General features: G+C 38.7%; 1 protein-coding gene across 12 annotated transcripts in view; it reads left to right on the forward strand.

The window, feature by feature from the left end:
* Nucleotides 1-18,394, forward strand: part of arhgap32b (Rho GTPase activating protein 32b) — a 102,556-nt gene that overhangs the window by 65,014 nt on the left and 19,148 nt on the right. For 3 of the 12 annotated variants that reach the window (XM_055179469.2, XM_055179470.2, XM_055179475.2), the window contains 8 exons: nucleotides 257-394; nucleotides 4,291-4,383; nucleotides 4,601-4,723; nucleotides 4,836-4,913; nucleotides 8,356-8,437; nucleotides 10,019-10,069; nucleotides 13,916-13,990; nucleotides 17,892-18,041. In XM_055179469.2, coding sequence (XP_055035444.2) covers nucleotides 257-394; nucleotides 4,291-4,383; nucleotides 4,601-4,723; nucleotides 4,836-4,913; nucleotides 8,356-8,437; nucleotides 10,019-10,069; nucleotides 13,916-13,990; nucleotides 17,892-18,041 — 790 coding nt within the window. The other 9 variants (XM_055179473.2, XM_055179474.2, XM_055179472.2 and 6 more) reach the window with 8 other exon arrangements.

Below are 18,394 nucleotides of genomic sequence, written 5' to 3' on the forward strand. Positions count from 1 at the left end.
CCAGTAAAAATTTTGGCAGGGCAAGTGAAGACCTGAACCACTGGCCCGACTGGGCCAGTATAAAAATTATTTGCATTGAGCCCTGCAAGACCAAACAACTGTAGATGCTGAATGTGGTCTTTATGGATTGTACTGCTTTGGCCAAGAGCTGAGCCCCTTATAATTTACCCTTCACTCTACCAGACCAAAACATCAACATCTTGCAAGGCCTGTTTGTTTATCTTTTGAGTTATCTCACTCTCATACTTCCCCACAGGGACGAAGTTGGATCGTGAGAAGGAGCTATGAAGATTTCCGAGTCCTGGATAAGCATCTCCATCTCTGCATCTATGACAGGCGCTTCTCACAGCTCCCTGAGCTGCCCCGCTTTGACAGCCTGAGGGAGAGAGCAGAGGTATGACCCGTTTCTTTTTTCCCTTTTTGCCCTGCATTCACAGTGCTTTTTCTGAAGGGTGCACCTCTCATAGCAGCTTTAGTCAACTGTAAGATATACAAGTGCTCAGTTATGCTGATAAACAGCACCTAATGGCCTCTGGCTGTGAGATGGTTGGATATATCCCTGAGGTGTTTAGGTGTCTGGAAAACCTCTTTTCCTGTCTGTCTCCGATATTTGTTTTACAAAGGAGTGTGCTTGAACTGTGGCATATTATTATAGCTAAATTGATCTGCTTTGAAGTTTAAGTGGTTGATAATGCCGCTCATTATGTTCTGCATTAGTGGAAGTCTTTTTGAGATGTTAAAGGGAAGCTCCCACAATAGTTTCTGGTGTAATTGGGCACTTTGAGACTCCCTATATAGAAACGGCTGAAGATTATATTTCACTCTCTGGATTTTGCATCCTCTCCAGTTTTACTCATGTGAACGTGAGATAGTCTGGGGGTCTTGGTGGAGATAGTGGTAGGGAATGTTTCACTGAACCTAAAATGTTTACTGATGCTGTATTAATAAAGACACCATTATGTCTCATTATGAAGCCTGATGTGTGATGATAGCTAACAATCCTCATTAGCATATGTGGACAAAGTCATGAGCAAATTCTTTAAATGTACTTTCCTAGTAGTAAGTAGGACTTTCGTTGTTGTTATTGTAATAAAAGTAAACTGATTGCTTTAGATTGAGTAGTGGGATAAAGCCATACCAAATACTGGATATCTCCCAGCTGTCTGTATAGCCTTTGACCTAATTCTTCTTCTTTTGATGCTCATTTGGCTGTAGTTTTACATTTTGGCAAGTCTGTGCTGCCAGTATATGTCTAGGGAAAGGAATTGACAAGGGTGGATCCTGGGACATGTTCAGCTGAAACAGATCCCAACAGTGATCTCCCGTCCATGGATAAACTCCATTTCATTGGCATATTTACAATTCTAGCTCCTTCTTTATCTGTGCTGTGTGTCTTGCTGCATTTTACATCATAAATTATGCTAATACACTGCCAGTTAAAAGTGTAGTGTAATTTTAAAATAATAAAAGTGTTAAAGGATTAGTCCATTTTCTTAAAAAAATCCAGATAATTTACTCACCACCATGTCATCCAAAATGTTGATGTCTTTTTTTTGTTCAGTCAAGAAGAAATTATGTTTTTTGAGGAAAACATTCCAGGATTTTTCTCATTTTAATGGACTTTAATGGACCCCAACACTTAACAGTTTTAATGCAATTTAAAATTGCAGTTTCAAAGGACTCTAAACGATCTCAAACGAGGCACAAGGGTCTTGTCTAGCGAAACGATCATTTTTGGCAAGAAAAATAAGAAATATGCACTTTTAATCCACAACTTCTCTTCTGCCTCTGGCTGTGTGACGAGCCAGCGCGACTTCACGTAATTGCATAATGACGTGGAAAGGTCACATGTTACATATATGAAACGCAACATTTGCGGACAATTTTAAACAATAAACTGACACAAAGACATTAATTCTTACCATTCAACATACAACAACATCAGAACAGTCCTCTTTCTCAACACTTGTAAACACTGGGACGTAGTTTCGATATGTTATCCGTGACCTCTTGAAAAATGATAATTGTTTTACTAGATAAGACCCTTATGCCTCGTTTGAGATCATTAAGAGTCCTTTGAAATTGCAATTTTTAATTGCATTAAAACTGTTAAGTGTTGGGGTCCATTAAAGTCCATTAAAATGAGAAAAATCCTGGAATGTTTTCCTCAAAAAACATAATTTTTTCTCGACTGAACAAAGAAAGACATCAACATTTTGGATGACATTGTGGTGAGTAAATATCTGGATTTTTTTAAGAAAATTGACTAATCCTTTAAAAATATAGAATATGCAAAACGTTAAATCAATTAGATTTTTAAATGAAGCTTGCTTTTTGGTAATTTCAGCATTTGTACAATATAGACAAACATGATACTTTGAGAATAAAGACTGTGCTTAACATTTATAATGCTATTGTTATGCATTATATGCTGTTACTAAAGCATGACATTTAAAGCAAATCAAATAAGACAAGCCAATATGTTTTTAACTTGACCTCGGTCAATTCTAAAGGCTCAGATTATATGATTTGCTCTTTTCTATTTAAACATTGCTATGAGCTGTGCTTTAAAATGCAGAAAAGGAAATATTTCAATGTTTGTTTAAAATTTTCATCAGGTTTTCTGTAGGTTTATAGCCATCCCTTGATTTTTTTATTTTATTTTAAGCTCTCATTTGGCTGATGAAATCATATTCTTTTTTTACTGTAATGTATTTGCTGTATTTTCATTCTGAGCTCTTTGTAATTCTGTATAAATAGCATGAGTGGTTTTAGAAAGAAATGTGCGGATGAACCTTTTTCACACAGCTCAAGGATCAGTTTGACTAATAATGAGAGCCATGTAGAAAAATTATTCAGATAATTTATAATTTAGAGAACAATTGTGGCCATTTTAAAGTCAGTCGCTCTCAAACACTTTATCTTCAGCACGCACACCGTGTCCTAACCAGGCGTAGTGTGACAAGTTTCCAGTGTCAGGCAATTTGTCTGTCCACACTGAATGTGAAACTGCTGTTTGATGGGGCACAGTCGCAGTCGATCAAAGGCTGTTGATGTTTATTGTGCAGGTATGTGGTGTGATATTTTCAAGCAGTGACATTTCAGTGTGGGTGGGGCTACTTAGCGTCATGCAGCAGAAGTAGAACTGAAATGATGGGGCAACATTTCATTCCTTGTCACTTTATCAAATCAGGCTTGGTTAGGACATGGTGTTAAGCTGTATGTATGTATGTATGTATGTATGTATGTATGTATGTAAAGATGCAAAAGATGCTCTATTGGGTTGAGATTTGGTGACTGTGGGGGCCATTTTAGTACAGTGAACTCAATGTCACGTTCAAGAAACCAATTTGAAATGATTCAAGCTTTGTGACATTGTGCATTATCCTGCTGGAAGTAGCCATCAGAGGATGGGTATATGATGGTCATAAAGGGAGGGACATGATCAGAAACAATGCTCAGGTAGGCCGTGGCATTTAAACGATTCCCAATTGGTCTTCTGCTGTTGTAGCCCATCCGCCTCAAGGTTGTGCGTGTTGTTGCTTCACAAATGCTTTGCTGCATACCTCGGTTGTAACAAGTGGTTATTTCAATCAAAGTTGCCTGAAAATCCCAGTAACTGAGCAGATTGTGAAATACTCAGATCGGCCCATCTTGCACCAACAACAATGCCACGCTCAAAATTGCTTAAAGCTCCTTTCGTTCCCATTCTGGCATTCAGTTTGGAGTTCAGGAGATTGTCTTGACCAGGACCACACCCCATATATATACTAGTAGGGCATTCAGACACTTTTCGCCTACCTTTATTGAACTTTTATTGCTTTTCACCTACTATATAGTATGGAAGTAGGTTGTTAAGGATGCAGCCCTGCATTGTCATTAGAATATATTTTGTTTTGGATGATGACATGCTGTTTGCTCTAGGCTTCTTAGCTAGCTTAACCAGCAAGATTCTTTGGTCAACCTACTTGATGACCATGCTGTATAAACCAGTTGACCTGTATGAACCAATCTGGAACACCATGCGATTTCATGATGGTCTAGGCTTGTCTTTTTATTACTGAATTAATCAACCAACCAACCAAACTTTTATGCTACAAATGTGTAAATCATGCGTTTTGCTTTTCTATAGAAAGCTGCATTCTTTACACACTCACACCCTAACATTTTATAATGAGAAAGTACACAGATTCGCTCTTTGTTGCTTTTTATAGCCCTGTAAACATACTCTATGTTATAGAATATCATTTTTGTTTAAACTCTCCTTTATCACTTTCCTTCTACAAACAGACAGTTTCCCAGATGCTGATGGCTTACCTCTCCCGCCTGTCAGCGATTGCTGATAACAAGATCAACTGTGGGCCGGCTCTCACATGGATGGAGGTACTGATGTGATGCTCTGTCATTATGATGTCTTTTTTTTTTTTTAGCAAACGTCCTGTTTGATGCTCTGTAAAAAGAGCTTTTTTGCATCTCTGTTGTCCTGTAATCAGGAAGCATGATGGACGTTCTGCATTTCACAGATTTGTCTTCACAAAACATTCAGTATTGCATTTAGCCCATGTGCCATATTTTGAGTGAATGACGTCTCTCTCCTCAGGTTGACAACAAGGGGAATCACTTGCTTGTACATGAGGAGTCATCCATCAATGTTCCGGCTATCGCAGCAGCCCATGTGATCAAGCGCTATATTGCACAGGCAGCGGATGAGCTGTCATTCGAGGTGACAGGGCAAAAATGACGACTTAATATTTTTTGTATTTAATATCTGTCATTGCTATACCAGTAATGATTTTTTTTTTTAAATCTTTTGTTGATGCATTTCTTTATCACAGGTGGGGGATATTGTTTCAGTAATAGACATGCCACCCAAAGAGGACACCACCTGGTGGAGAGGAAAGCATGGTTTTCAGGTTTGTTCTGTGTTATTTAGCCTATTTCTTTTTGAATTTATGTGACTTGTTAGACAACGGGAGTCCCAATGAGACATCCTACTGTTAAGTGCCAGTTATTATAGCGAATCAGAATTATTCTCCAGTGCATGATGTTGAATTTTAATAAGGGTGTCATATTTAATAATTAGGTTGCAACACCTAGAAAATTGTCAAAATCAGTGTAATTGGTCACATTACCATTAAAAATGATGCAGTTGTCTGTGAATTTATAAAAATGTGTTTTGTATGTGAAAAACCCGAACCCAGTCTAATAACCAATGAGCAGTTGTTCCTAACTATAAAGTTTGGCACATACATTCATGAGATACATTCTGGATTATCTTTCCAAATTCCCAACCTTCTGTTTTGCCCAACAAGCATATGCCCCGGATTACGTTTTTGTTGGCCATGTATTCAGTACATTGGCATATTTTTCAGTTTCTGTGGTAGTTTGTCTCCATTGAGTCTGTTAGAGCTAGGGTCTGTGTATTGGATCATGGTGGCAGATGTGTGGTGGCCCCATTGGGGCAGGCAGATGCTGAACTCTGGCAGGCTGCAGCTGGGTCAGGTAGCTAGCATCTGTCCTGATGGAGGACAAGCACACTTATGCCAGCTATCACATGAAGAAGACCTAAATAGGAGAGTTAGGGTGAGGGAGTCTCTTTGTTAATAGGTCTTTGACTATTGACAAAGTCAAGGTTATAGCAATAGATTTGGTTAATGTTTTCAGCGAGATATGCTCATGGTATGCTTTAGATTTGCATAGAGACGGTCGATCCTTACTCCTGTCTGATCGATCAAGATAATTCATAATTCATCTATGATTGGTCTGTGGATCAGAATAAATTAAATTGAACTTAAAGGCAGGGTATTTGATTTGATCCAAAAAACATTTTTAGTTATACTGGTTAAAAGTCTCCTCACATCTTGATAGATATCAGTATGTTAAGTTGTTTAAATGCATTTTTATAAATATATGTCATCTGTGAAAGGCGTAGGACCATCTTGTACTGCAAAGTTTTCTCAATGGTAAATGAGACGAGATGTGGACCGTGGATGTCTGGTCTGTCCATGTTCATGTGTTTTGAAGGAGGTGTGGCTTTGGATGAGATTTCAGTGCTAGTAGGCTACCGTTAGCATTTTTCAAAGTCAGATACCCTGCCTTTAAAAGCTGCAGGTACATTTACATTTGTTGACATCCGACGCCTCAACTTATAAATCTTGATTATAAGCTAACTGTTGTGAATTTGGGTAAGGTGACCATTTTAAACACTGATTGTTTATGTACTTGATCAATAACTGATATTTGTTTGGTTTTAACAAAAAAGTTACTGATTGCAGCTCTAAGCTTGTAAAGCATGTAAGTGTGTAAGGGCACATTGAGAGACTCCTGAACTTTGTATCATAATTAAGCTTTTTTTATCTGGAGTTTCACAAGTTGTTGGTGACCCTTGAAGTGTATAAAACCCTAATACAGGCTTCCCATGGGTCATGGAATTTGACGTAAGGAATGCCGTTTCCAGGTTCAAGCCTCCCTTGATTTAGACAAACTAAACAGCCGCTATTGCCATTGTTTATTTATTTCTCGCATTTAAGTTACATTTTTATAAATTCACAGTGTACACCATTATCACTATCACAGCATCTCAGACATAGGTCATGAAAATTCAGATTTTGGTCAGTGAAAGTCAGGGAAAAGTTTGTCGTTTGGCTTAGAATGGGAACCCTGCTAACATGTTAATATTTTATTAGCATCCTTTTCCTTAATATGAAACCAGAATGTCAAAATGAAAAGAATTGCATCATATTTTTGTCTGTATGTTTGCAGTCTTTTTTTAAGATGTAAAATAAATCTTTTGTGTCCCCGGAGTACATTTGTTAAGTTTTAGTTAAAATTGCCACTTTGTTGGTGTGAGCAAAAATGTGCCATTTTTGGATATGTCCTTTAAAATGCAAATGAGTTGATCTCTGCAATAAATGGCACTGCCGTGGTTGGATAGTGCAGATTTAGGGGCAGTATTATTATAATAAGATCCCCTTCTGACATCACAAGTGGAGCCAATTTTAATGACCTATTTTTTCACACGCTTGCAGAGAATGGTTTACCAAAACTAAGTTACTAGGTTGATTAGGGCTGGGTATCGATTCAGATGTTCCAGATCGATTCTCGATTCAATTTTCGATTCTGGTTCTCAGGTCGGTTTTATACTCGATTCTCGATTAAACTCAATGAATATAGATTTAATACAAATACTATATTCATAAAAAAGAACAGTGAACATAAGTTTACAAGTGGGTACACTATAAAAAATTAGCTGTAATTTTGCAGCTGGTTGCCAGTAACTTACTGTAGAAGAAAAAGTCTAAAAATGTTTCATGTTCATTTAACTTTGAACAAAATGTTGCCAGTAAATAACATAAATGTAAAATCTACAGTAAGTTACTGGCAGCTACTTGCCAGTAATACCCAGTAATACTGTAATTTCTACAGAATTTTTTTACAGTGTAATTAATAAAAAGAAATTAAAAGCCACAACACTATCGTTGTCATCTTGCTTGCGAAATCTAAAATGCTTCCATACCTCTTACTTTTTATGTGAAGGTGGCATAAACGTCGATGAAGCACCTAAAACCGCTATTTTAAGCACTGAATGAAAGAATGACAGGCTCCTTGGTAACATCGCGCAAGGCAAAATAGAGGGTGACATCTAGTGAAGAAGACTAGTAATTTGATTAACGTTAATCTTACATTCAATGTTTGCATAAAAAAGATGGAAAAAATCAATTCTGCTCTTCGAGAATCGATTTTGAATCGACCACGTTTTTTCAAAAAAAAAAAACGATTAATAAAAAATTTTTTTTTTTGGCTTGCCCTAGGGTTGATCTTTTTCACATTATCAGGTTGATAAAAGCACTGGGGACCCAATTTTAGCACTTAAACATGAAAAAAGTCAGATTTTCATAATATGTCCTCTTTAAATAACTTGCCTTATAAAATGATCAGCTGTGTTTGATTCATTTTGTTAAGTTTCAAAAGAGTTGATTACGAGCCAGTGAACCACTTTTAGTGCTATTTAGCAATTTTTTTAGAGTTCCTTTGTGAGAAATTTTAGATGTGTATGACTGTCCTTCAAAAGGCTACAAAGTCATCATAGTTGACTTTTTAATACTTTTCCCTTTATTTTAGAGATTGTCAGAACTTTCGATTTACTGTGTTTGTGTTTTCATCTCTTTAAAAGTAACATTTATGCATATTGACACAGTAAGCGTGCACGCGAGTGTGTGTGTTTGTGACACTGCATTAATGATGATCGTCTGCGTTTTATTTCTTCCTGGATGTGACAGGAAATGCAGAATATTATAAAGAAGCCTTGTCATTTCCCTCTTGGGAGCCTTTCAAACCTTTTCTGTTTTTCCACAGGTTGGCTTCTTTCCCAGCGAGTGCGTGGAGCTGATAAACGACAAGGTCCCGCAGTCTGTCACCAACTCTGTGCCAAAACCAGGTACCACAACACACACACACCTCAAACCCTGCTGGGACAGCTCCTTGGTGTCTCTCCCCACGTCTGTATTAACCATCCCCTAACAGCTTACTTCTGCTGCAAGGAGCTGTAAACAAAACCAACCCAACAAACATCATCTGGAAACTAAATCCAAGGTCATGCTTGTTATGCAGAACCACACGCATACTGCTTACTCCCGAGGCTGTTGGGCCTTTTAGAAGATGCAGGATCTTGAGGGCTAGCTTGTTATTCTTGCGTTTCATTGGTGTATTAATTGAGTTTGAGAGGGAGACGGCAGATAGGAGCAGTGTACGGGATGTGATTTGTTGAAACGGCCATGTATCGAGTCTGTGCGTTGTATTTACATTTGAGACAGGCGGTGACTGGAGTCTCTGGGTCATGTCGCATGACTAAAAGCTGCTGTTTAATGGTGTAGAGTATGTAATGCTTAAGGAGGGGATGATATGTTTCAGCTGTTGTTCAAGAAGTGTAATTTTCATTTTAAACAAATTAGGTGTGAGACATGCAAGTTTCTCAGATCACGAAGCAACACATTGCTTGGGAAAAGTATGGTTCACACCCAACCTACATGTCTCTCTCCCTCTCTATTCCCCTTCCTCTCACTTTCTCTAAAACCCATCTCTATACCCCTCCCTTCTTCGTTCTTCCTCCCCAAACAGAAACTCAGTGACCGTCTTCATTTATCACTTCCATTTAATGAATCTCCGTGCGCTGTTGTTTGCTTTTCTTAATTTCTCTTTATGGTGTGTTGGAGAGGGCTTGCGTACGTACCTTTGAATGCACATCATGGTACGGTGTGGTACGTGTATTTCTCCTCTATTTACACAACATTGTACCGGCCAAGAACTGAAGAGTCGAACAAAACAAACAACTTGATTAGCAGACATCTGAAATGGAGTGTTTCTTGCTCTCACGATCTCAATGCAAGTCATACATTTAGTAATGTTTGGAGTGGCTGTGGACCGTGTGGATTGAACTGAGCTTTTTTATGAGAGGTCAGTTTACATCACGACTTGGACATAACCAGCTAGCCAAGCCCTCTTGAGACCTATTCATCACCTTAAAAATTTCTGTTTGGTTTTGGCTGTCTTGTGTATTAAATCGATGCTTATTGGCACCCACAGAAGGGTGAATCATCGTGACTCATCCGACCAATCAGCATGCTGGCTTGCGGTGGGTGGGAGGGTTTAGTGGTGTTCGCCGTCTTGAGGGAGTCGTATCATCACAGAGATGCAATGACATGGCGCAGTGCAATCAGATCGAAAGAGCCTGGGGTACTTGGGTGGGATTACAATGCTTTTTAGTGTGTCATTATTATTAAGGGCAACGCTAACGAAAACAATGGTGTACGTGAAGTTGATACGATTAGCTTTGGCGCTGGCTGAACATCATTTCACAAAGATTTTGCTTTGGTTTAGATGTTTTTCTTTTATTGCTTGAACACCCACTGGCCTCCCTGTGGTATGTATTTTAAATGTACAGTATGTTGCATTGCTTTGCACTTATTGCATGCATGTGTAATGCGTTATTTGACTCTGCTTCCCTCCACTGCTCCTTCAGCGTCCCCCTGCTCTGGTCTGCGGCCGGCCTCCTGGAGTCTGTTCCCACCCTGTGCGTGCTGGTATACCCCCTCATGCCTCTTGTTTTCATTTAAAGGAATAGCTCATCCAAAAATGAAATTTCTGTTATTTACTTTGTTCTAAACAGTTCCACTTTCTTTGTGTTTAAAAATGCATAAGTGTTTACCATACAATTAAAACAGCACTTACCAGGGGCTGGCAAGACCCCAAAACATCATAATAACAATGCATATGAGTGATTCTCGCAAAATTAGACTAATAAGGTGTCATGAAACATTTTGATAAAAAATGTAAATGCAAAGTAAGAGTATCAAAATAATAAGCATACAATTACAAACATCTCTTCACGTACTATTTTGCACATGATTTCAAATGACATCATACAAACCAATTTTGTGTTTTTTCTACATTTAAGGGGAAAATTTTTATGACCGCAATGTGTCCATAACTGGATTTGGGTTCTTGGACATGAAAATATTTATAATTAAAAAATCTAAAAAATAAAAAGCTTCAGTGCATGTTATACTATAAACATTTACAGTAAAGAAACATGTGGCGACTCCAGTGTTAATTTTGGCAGCAAATTCTGATTTAGTCTTAGTCTTTTGAATAACACACCATTTAGTTTTAGTTTTAGTCTTATTTTAGTCATCTGAAATCTTTTAGTCTTAGTCTAGTTTTAGTCGACTATGGGGCGGTTTCCCGGACAGGCATTAGACTAGTCCTAGACTTAAACACATTTAAGAGCTCTCCAAACTGAAAACAGCTTGCACTTACATATCTTAAAATACATCAGGGCCCTTTGTTTTACCTCAAAATGCACACAGGTAATGTTTTTAGTAAGGCATGTTGTTTAAAACTAGTTATATTTCCTAATTAAACTAAGGCCTAGTCCTGGATTAAGCTAATCCTGGTCCAGGAAACTGCCCCTAAATATCATAAGAGTTTTAGTCTAGTCTTAAGTTTTTTAGTCATTGGAAGTATCCTCAGTGCAATACAGACACAGATTTAATGGTGGTTGTAGAAAACACGTATTTTATTTTATTCTTAATGTCAAAAACACTGACCGTGGCTTTCTCACAAAAGATAATCTCACATAAAATAAGCATAAGGCCCGCTCTACCTAAAAAATATACATGGTCCCAGAAAAAGATATGCATTCTCTTTGAATGACATGCACACACAGACACACGCACGCACTGCAGACAGACAGACACGCACGCACGCACTTTGTCCAGTCATGTAACAGCACAACATCTATTATAATAGTAAAGTTACACATTCCATTCAATTTGAGGACACTGAATATTTATATTCAGTATTAATTCAGACAATCCAATACAATCAATACAGTTCAGATGTGTATTCCATTCGTTTTCTTTGAAAACACGGTGGTTTATCTGATAAAATAACCTTAGCGTGTATGCTTACCTTCGCATGTATTTCTGAATGAGTCGTCTTTACAGGCAGTCTTGTTGTCATATTTGAAGTGTGACCAGATTAGACGTCAGCTCTGATATTTTTGTTGTCAATGAGACATGTCTTCGGACCAGGTGTACTGCAAAACGTTAGCTTGATGCTAACGAGCAGGGCCGGAGTGGGACTCATTTTCAGCCCTGGAGTTTCATGTCTTAGACCGGCCCACTTTAGTTCACGACTGACTATTAAAATAATATCTTTAAACCCTCAGTAGTATAAGTCTGCAGTAGTGCACTGTTCTCTGCAGCCTTGCAATTCACTGTATTTTTCAAATCAAATTCTGTGCAAATGCAGTAAACAATTATAATTTTTGCCATAATCATGCAGCCCTACCATAAGACCATAATATTACTAAAGTAAACTTATTCAAAAACTAAAGGAAACAAATGTGTTTGTGTTTTCCTCTATATTTCTATTTCTAAAAAATGGTGAGTCTTGAGATTAACTGTTGGGTTGATAACGTTTGGAAACCCCGATATACAATACACAAGCAAGATTTATCAAGTATGCATTGGAAACAAATGGAAAAAAATCTGTATCTTTTTTTAGTACTTAGATCATGTCTATTGCTAAATAACGTAGGCCTACATTGTGTTAAATAAAGAAAACATCATGGATATACTTTTGAAACTACTTTTTTCAAATAAACTAATGAGTTTTGCATCAAATAGATTTTTGTTCCTCTTGAAATAAACGATGAATAATGACTATTCAACTCATCTATGACTTGGATAAAAAAATACGTTTTGTAAATTCTTTTCCTTTTAGAGGCCAGCCCGTTTATATTAAGACGCGCTCAAGTTTATTTAAAATATAATAGACGCGCGGCCGGCAAGCGCACTCAAAAGACGCGCTCAAGTTTATTTAAAATATAGACGCTCGGCCGGCAAGCGCAATCAAAAGACGCGCTCAAGTTTATTTTAAATATAGATGCGCGGCCGGCAAGCGCACTCAATATAGACGCGTCTGAAACAAAACTCGTGTTCAAGTAAGCGCTTTGAAAACCAGAAGACAGCGGCACGTCCTGCGTTTCCCATGCGTTTAAGATGTCAATGAACCCTAATGCAAGAATTCTTCCAATAAGTGGTCGGGACTCGGGACACAATCAACTTGTGCATAAAGCGGCGGGAACATCTCTCACCCGCAAATACGCGTCATCCCGGTGGCATGACAACACCGGCCCTCGTGGCAAAAAAAAACAGACCGGCCCACCGGGAATCCTCCCGGTTCTCCCTACGGACAATCCGGGCCTGCTAACGAGCGAAGTCAACTGACATCAGCCAAAGCTGGGTAACTAAGACTGTACAACTAAATATAATCTAAACAACCTGTTGTGAAAACGAACTTTGCCGCGGCTTTTTAAAATGCCTCTGCTGCCTGCATAGATCAACCTACCCTCAATGATTGGATTTCTTCACAACTTGTCCCACAAAATGAGTAGCTCTGATTGGATCTCTTCTCCATTTTTCTCTCCCTGACATTTTCGTCTTATTTTTATTCGTTGACTAAAGTGTCAGTTATATTTCGTTACAGTCTTCGTCATCATATCTGACTTTTATTTAGTTTTTATTTAGTTTCCGTCTGTGAAAAAGATTTGTTGACAAATATTTTTCGTCTTCGTCAACGAAATTAACACTGCGTGGCGCGGCGCTGAGCTGGGCGTCCTGTGTGCGACCCCCTTTAGTCTGGATTTCGTGAGAATCACCCATATGCCCCATATTAGGTCTTCTGAAGCCATACGAAAGGTTTATGTGCAAAACAGGTCTTGATACACAAATGGCACTGTTTTATGTGCTTTGCTAGTTGTCCTGTAATGGTATTTCTTTATAGCTTAGTTGGTAGAGTGCTGGTTTTGGTACAAGGCAGAATAGCATCAGCATTCTTCAGAAATTCATGGAAGTATGTCATGCAAGCTTGGAACAACGTAAGTGCCATAAAATTTTGACAGTTTTCATTTTTGGATGAACTATGACATGCACACATGCATAGTCACACACCCTGTCTTTCTTTCTCTCTCTCTCTCTCTCATACACAAAAACACACTCACTCTCACTTTATCACACTTTCCCTGCATACATCAGTTGTCCTTTAGCAGTATCATAAATCAACATTTCTCTTGCATTGCAGCTTAGACCTTTCTCACTCATGGTAGGCCAATATGTTTGTCTCTAAAGTGAATTTTACTGCACCAGCTTGTTTATTATCATTTTATGGACCTGCAAAACTGTTGTGAAACATTACCTAATAGGCAGGAAATGTGAAACGAGGAGATACAGAAACTCTCCTGCAAGAGTGTCAACTGCCAAGCTAACGGAGAGCTGCATGTGCAGCTGTTCTTCTCATGTTCTCTAACTGGGTTCCTCCCTACCCCCTCCCCTTCTCTCCTCCTGGCATGCAGATTTGGAGATGGAGAGTATAAAGCAGGACAGTGCATGGGCACCCGACCCATTAAACCCCTACAGGCTAAGCTCAGGTAGACCAAACTATTTATCCATGTACTATGTCTAACACGGACTAATCCCCAAACTCTCGTGTGCACCTCTGCACAGTCACCGCCGCTCACAGGTCTCTTTATAGAAATAGTATTACGTAGTATCACCAATCTTTCCAAACTTAACAAGGAATGCCTCACTTTCTCTAACTACACAAGGGTCTGTTTTTATTTTAAATAGTTTGGGATGGAGTCTTGTTTCTTTTTTACTTAACACATTTCTCAGTCTCATGTGACTTTGAAACTCAAGTCTTTACCTTGATAGTGTGCACTTTCTCTCTTTCTCTCTACCTCTCTACCTCTATTTCACAATCTGCTTTTGAATGCATGTAAAGCCTGTTTATCAGTGATTTGCATATGATGATATTACTATAATACTGCCATACTGTAAACAGGTTTTGTTGCTGTGTCCACACTTCATGTGCCTGTGTTTGAAACTGTATCTGGTCTTGTCCAGTTTATGGTACCATTCTCCTGCTCTTTTAAATGCAACTCATTGTGCTTGCCAGACAGTCACATTGTGCAACACACTGATTTACATGAGCCTGTTCAAGAAAGGCTATAAAATAATCTCAGCTTTGTTTACTGACAACATAAACTAGTCTCTTTCATGGTGACTGAGACGCATTCTTGTGTGCTACCTTAGTGCATGCTCAAATACAGAGCTTTTAGCATTGAGCCTTTACCAAATGACGACAAAATGCCCTATTAATCATTTGCATCATTAAGCAGATGCCCTGGTAAATGTTTAACCTTATAACATCCCATCATTTTTAGTGTGGAGCAGGTGGTATGACCGTGATAAAGGTTGCTTGAATATTGTAGATACCAAGGTTTACGACATGAATGGGGTGTATTGTTTGTTATGAAAATGTATCGAATATAATTATTTCCTGTCTTTCTCTCTCCCTGTGTTGCACAGACTATTTACATTTACAAGAAATTTCATTTAGTTGTGTTCCCATATGTTTGGGAACAGCAGGTGCAGTTCCAGATGTAGCTCCCTTAGCATTCTCTCACTTCCTAACTTCTTTATGGGGCGACAATGTCTTCCTCTCAGTGGAGTAAAGGGCAGCTGCCTCTGTGTCCTAAAGGAGACTGTGCACTTCCTGTCTGACCTGTTCTGAAAACAGAGACTTTAATATGAAACTTTTTGGATGGGAGAATGGTTTCATTCTGGTTGTTTTAAACCATCTCTTTTGAGTAAGTCATACAATATTGTTTTCGAATTATGTAAGATGTGCTTGTTCTCTGAAAAATGTCAAACTACCTGACATTGTTTTTTGAATTGGTTTAAAATTTAACCCAGTACTGATGATTAGCCAGATCAGTACATTATTTGACCTAAACAAAGTTGGTTTTCGAGCTTGTGGCTGTCATGTTAGATATTGCGGATATCACTCCGAACAAGTACATTATTAATGCTGGTTCAGTGTTACCTTGCACAGTGTATCTCTATAAAGTTTGACACTTTAACCACAAGTCTATTGCTTCAGTGTCCAGACAAGGTTGTCTTTGTTGATTTATTTATGGCTGTACCTTGCCAGGCTGTAGTAAAACCTGAATTAAACTTGGCCTTGGCGTGCATAACAATTTTTCTTTCAGTTGCATAGCATGCATTGTGACACATCATCATCAAGTGGATTATTTTATGTTAGCATGAAGTCTTGTTCGCTTTATCTATACCCACACGAAAAAAATACTGTATTATATACAGGAGCGTTTACTAAAGGCTATAGTAAACTGCAGCAATATCTTCTATATAAACTATATAAGTAAGTCATTATACAGTAGGTAAAGTTTTTTTTTTTTTTTTGACGTGTGGGCAGGCAAATAGAATAGGGTTATTTGCATTGTCTCACTACAGCTACAGTTGAAGCTACTCTCCACTGAAAGTAAAAGAAGACTACAGGGATACAAAGTAATGTCATCACTTGATAGTGAATTTGCGACAAATGCAAAGCCTGCAGGGCTGAAACTCTCACGCGCTCTCCCCGATCCCTGCTGTAAGTAGCCCGCGCCGCTGAAAGTTGATATTATGGGCTGGACAACCTCTGAACGGAAAGAGAGCAGGAAAAAACGACGAGGAAAGAATGCATGCTGACTATTAGCTTTTGCCGGCTGAGGGAGAGGTAACTTGAAGAGAAAGTCCGCGGTGTTTTACCGTTGTGTCGGGTCTATGCAGTGCTGAGGTACAAAGGTTTTGAATGACGTGTGTTTGGATTAACTGTCGCCTGGTAAACGTTTAGACAACTTCTACCGGTTTATTTCACAGTTGAACATACGGTAAGTTATAAAGTTGCCGTTTAAAGCTCACACGATGCTTTACCTCTCGGGAAGAGCTTTAATGTCAAAATGCTGTATTGAGTGTTTATTTTAATATTTTTTTTTAACTGTTACACGGGTTTTTATGAGAGTGCTACCTTAAATATCTGCCCGTTAGCGATTGTGTATTCAAATATCTTTACAACTCACGCTTAAATAATACAACTGCGTCGAGAAAACACTTGAAACAATGTTTTTTTTTTATTGCATAGCTAAATAGTTACAAAAGTGTATATTTATTCAATAGTAGTATAATGCAGTGATGCGCGTTGCGCAGTGACGTCATCCGCGTCGAGTTGAAGTGCATGCTGAAGTAAACAGAGTAACACACACAAGCCCGAGCACTGTTAGTTTTCTAGGTTTTAATGCATGCATTTGTCTGTTTTATAGTGATCTAAATAAGTGGCACTGTGAAATGTGGCAGTTGCTTTATTGGCCCTTGAAAAGTAGCACAGGAAATTCCTATAATGACTGCTTTTATTATTAAACTCTGCTGGTTATAGAAGGATTAACTGCCCTCGGACCGGTTACAAGCTCTTGTTAGAGGACTGTTGATAATTCATGCAGTAAAAGAAATACTGAGTAATGTGCCTTTTAAAAGTTAAAGCACTCAAAGGAGCAGCCACTGATGAGGTCACAGCTGGCAGGTGTCCCTTGCCACGTTCACAGTGCTCTGTGTGTACGAATAATAATAATAAAAGCCTTAAAATCAAGACCACATGTTATTTGCAAATATTCCCAGCTAATATTGCTCCGCCTCCTGCACATTCTTCCACACACGCTCACAAATATAAACATAAGCACAGATGGAGAAGTATGCATTATAGATCTTCGCAGTAACTATGACAATAACTATGATTTGTACAGCCTAAATGTGCAAACAGTTGTTTGGTTTGAGTAATTTTTTTTATGGGGCATAATTGTAATTTGGAATCGTTTTGGTCACTTTGTATTTTCCTCTCACGTTGATTCTTTTCTCCTTTGGCGTCCAAGATTTGTCATGCAAGTTCTAGGCCAGGCAGCTGGATTCCTTTCTCATGGCCGTAACTGTCAGTGCGTAATGTCAGCACAAGCTGCTCGGGAGACCAAACAGCTTGAAATGTCCTTCCTGCTTCTTAGGCTCCTTGACAAAAATGAGAGGACAAAAATATGTTTACATTGTTTCAAAAGACTTTCACATATGTTGTAAGTTAGCCACTAATCATCTTGATAGTTTTCTCCGTATCCGAGCCTTTTGAATTTCAGCTTGTGGAAGCGTATTTGTAATTTATTGTTCATGGGTTTTTGTATCAGACCGTGGCTCTTTATAACCAGTCCAATTCAGAGAGTAGCAAGAGCCTTGTTCAGGTTTGCAAGCACCCAAAGAATAACGTTGGAGGAATGGGGAATTTAAATCAATTTTGGCTGAATGCAAGAAGCCTTTTGTGATCTGGCTTGTGCGAGCAACTCATACAATAGAGGATTTGGCAGATTTTTGTAGTAAAGGAACAATGCTAATGCCGTCCAATTTTTAAAAAACGACTAACTTTACACTCCCATGTTTCTTTTTATCCCTCAGTGTCCAAAAAACACGGGAAACTGATCACATTTCTCCGCTCATTCATGAAGTCCAGGCCGACCAAGCAGAAGCTGAAGCAGAGAGGTATCCTCAGGGAGAGGGTGTTTGGGTGTGACCTGGGAGAGCATCTCCTCAACTCGGGCCATGATGGTGAGCTTGCCCCCTTCTGACTTTCTCAGCTACAGGTGGTTAACTTGACATCAGCCTTTAACCCCCTGGGGTCCAAAAACGCGGGGCCGCGTTTTGACGCATTTTTTCCTGTTTCCTGTGACATCCACTTAAAATACTCCGTCATTCATAATCATACACATACATGTAATACATCATTCGAAACTGTGAAGTCTCTACTTTAATGTGAGTGCCTTCATAATAACAACAAAACTGTGTGCTTTTGGCAAATAAAGAAAATAAACAGGGAGTGCATTTCGACATCTCTGTCTCCTTGACCATTTTCCTCAAACACGTTTCAAACATGAACTGATAACTCCGCCAATACTTGTCAC

The sequence above is a fragment of the Misgurnus anguillicaudatus genome, chromosome 9, assembly GCF_027580225.2.
Source record: "Misgurnus anguillicaudatus chromosome 9, ASM2758022v2, whole genome shotgun sequence".
Lineage (NCBI taxonomy): Eukaryota > Metazoa > Chordata > Actinopteri > Cypriniformes > Cobitidae > Misgurnus > Misgurnus anguillicaudatus.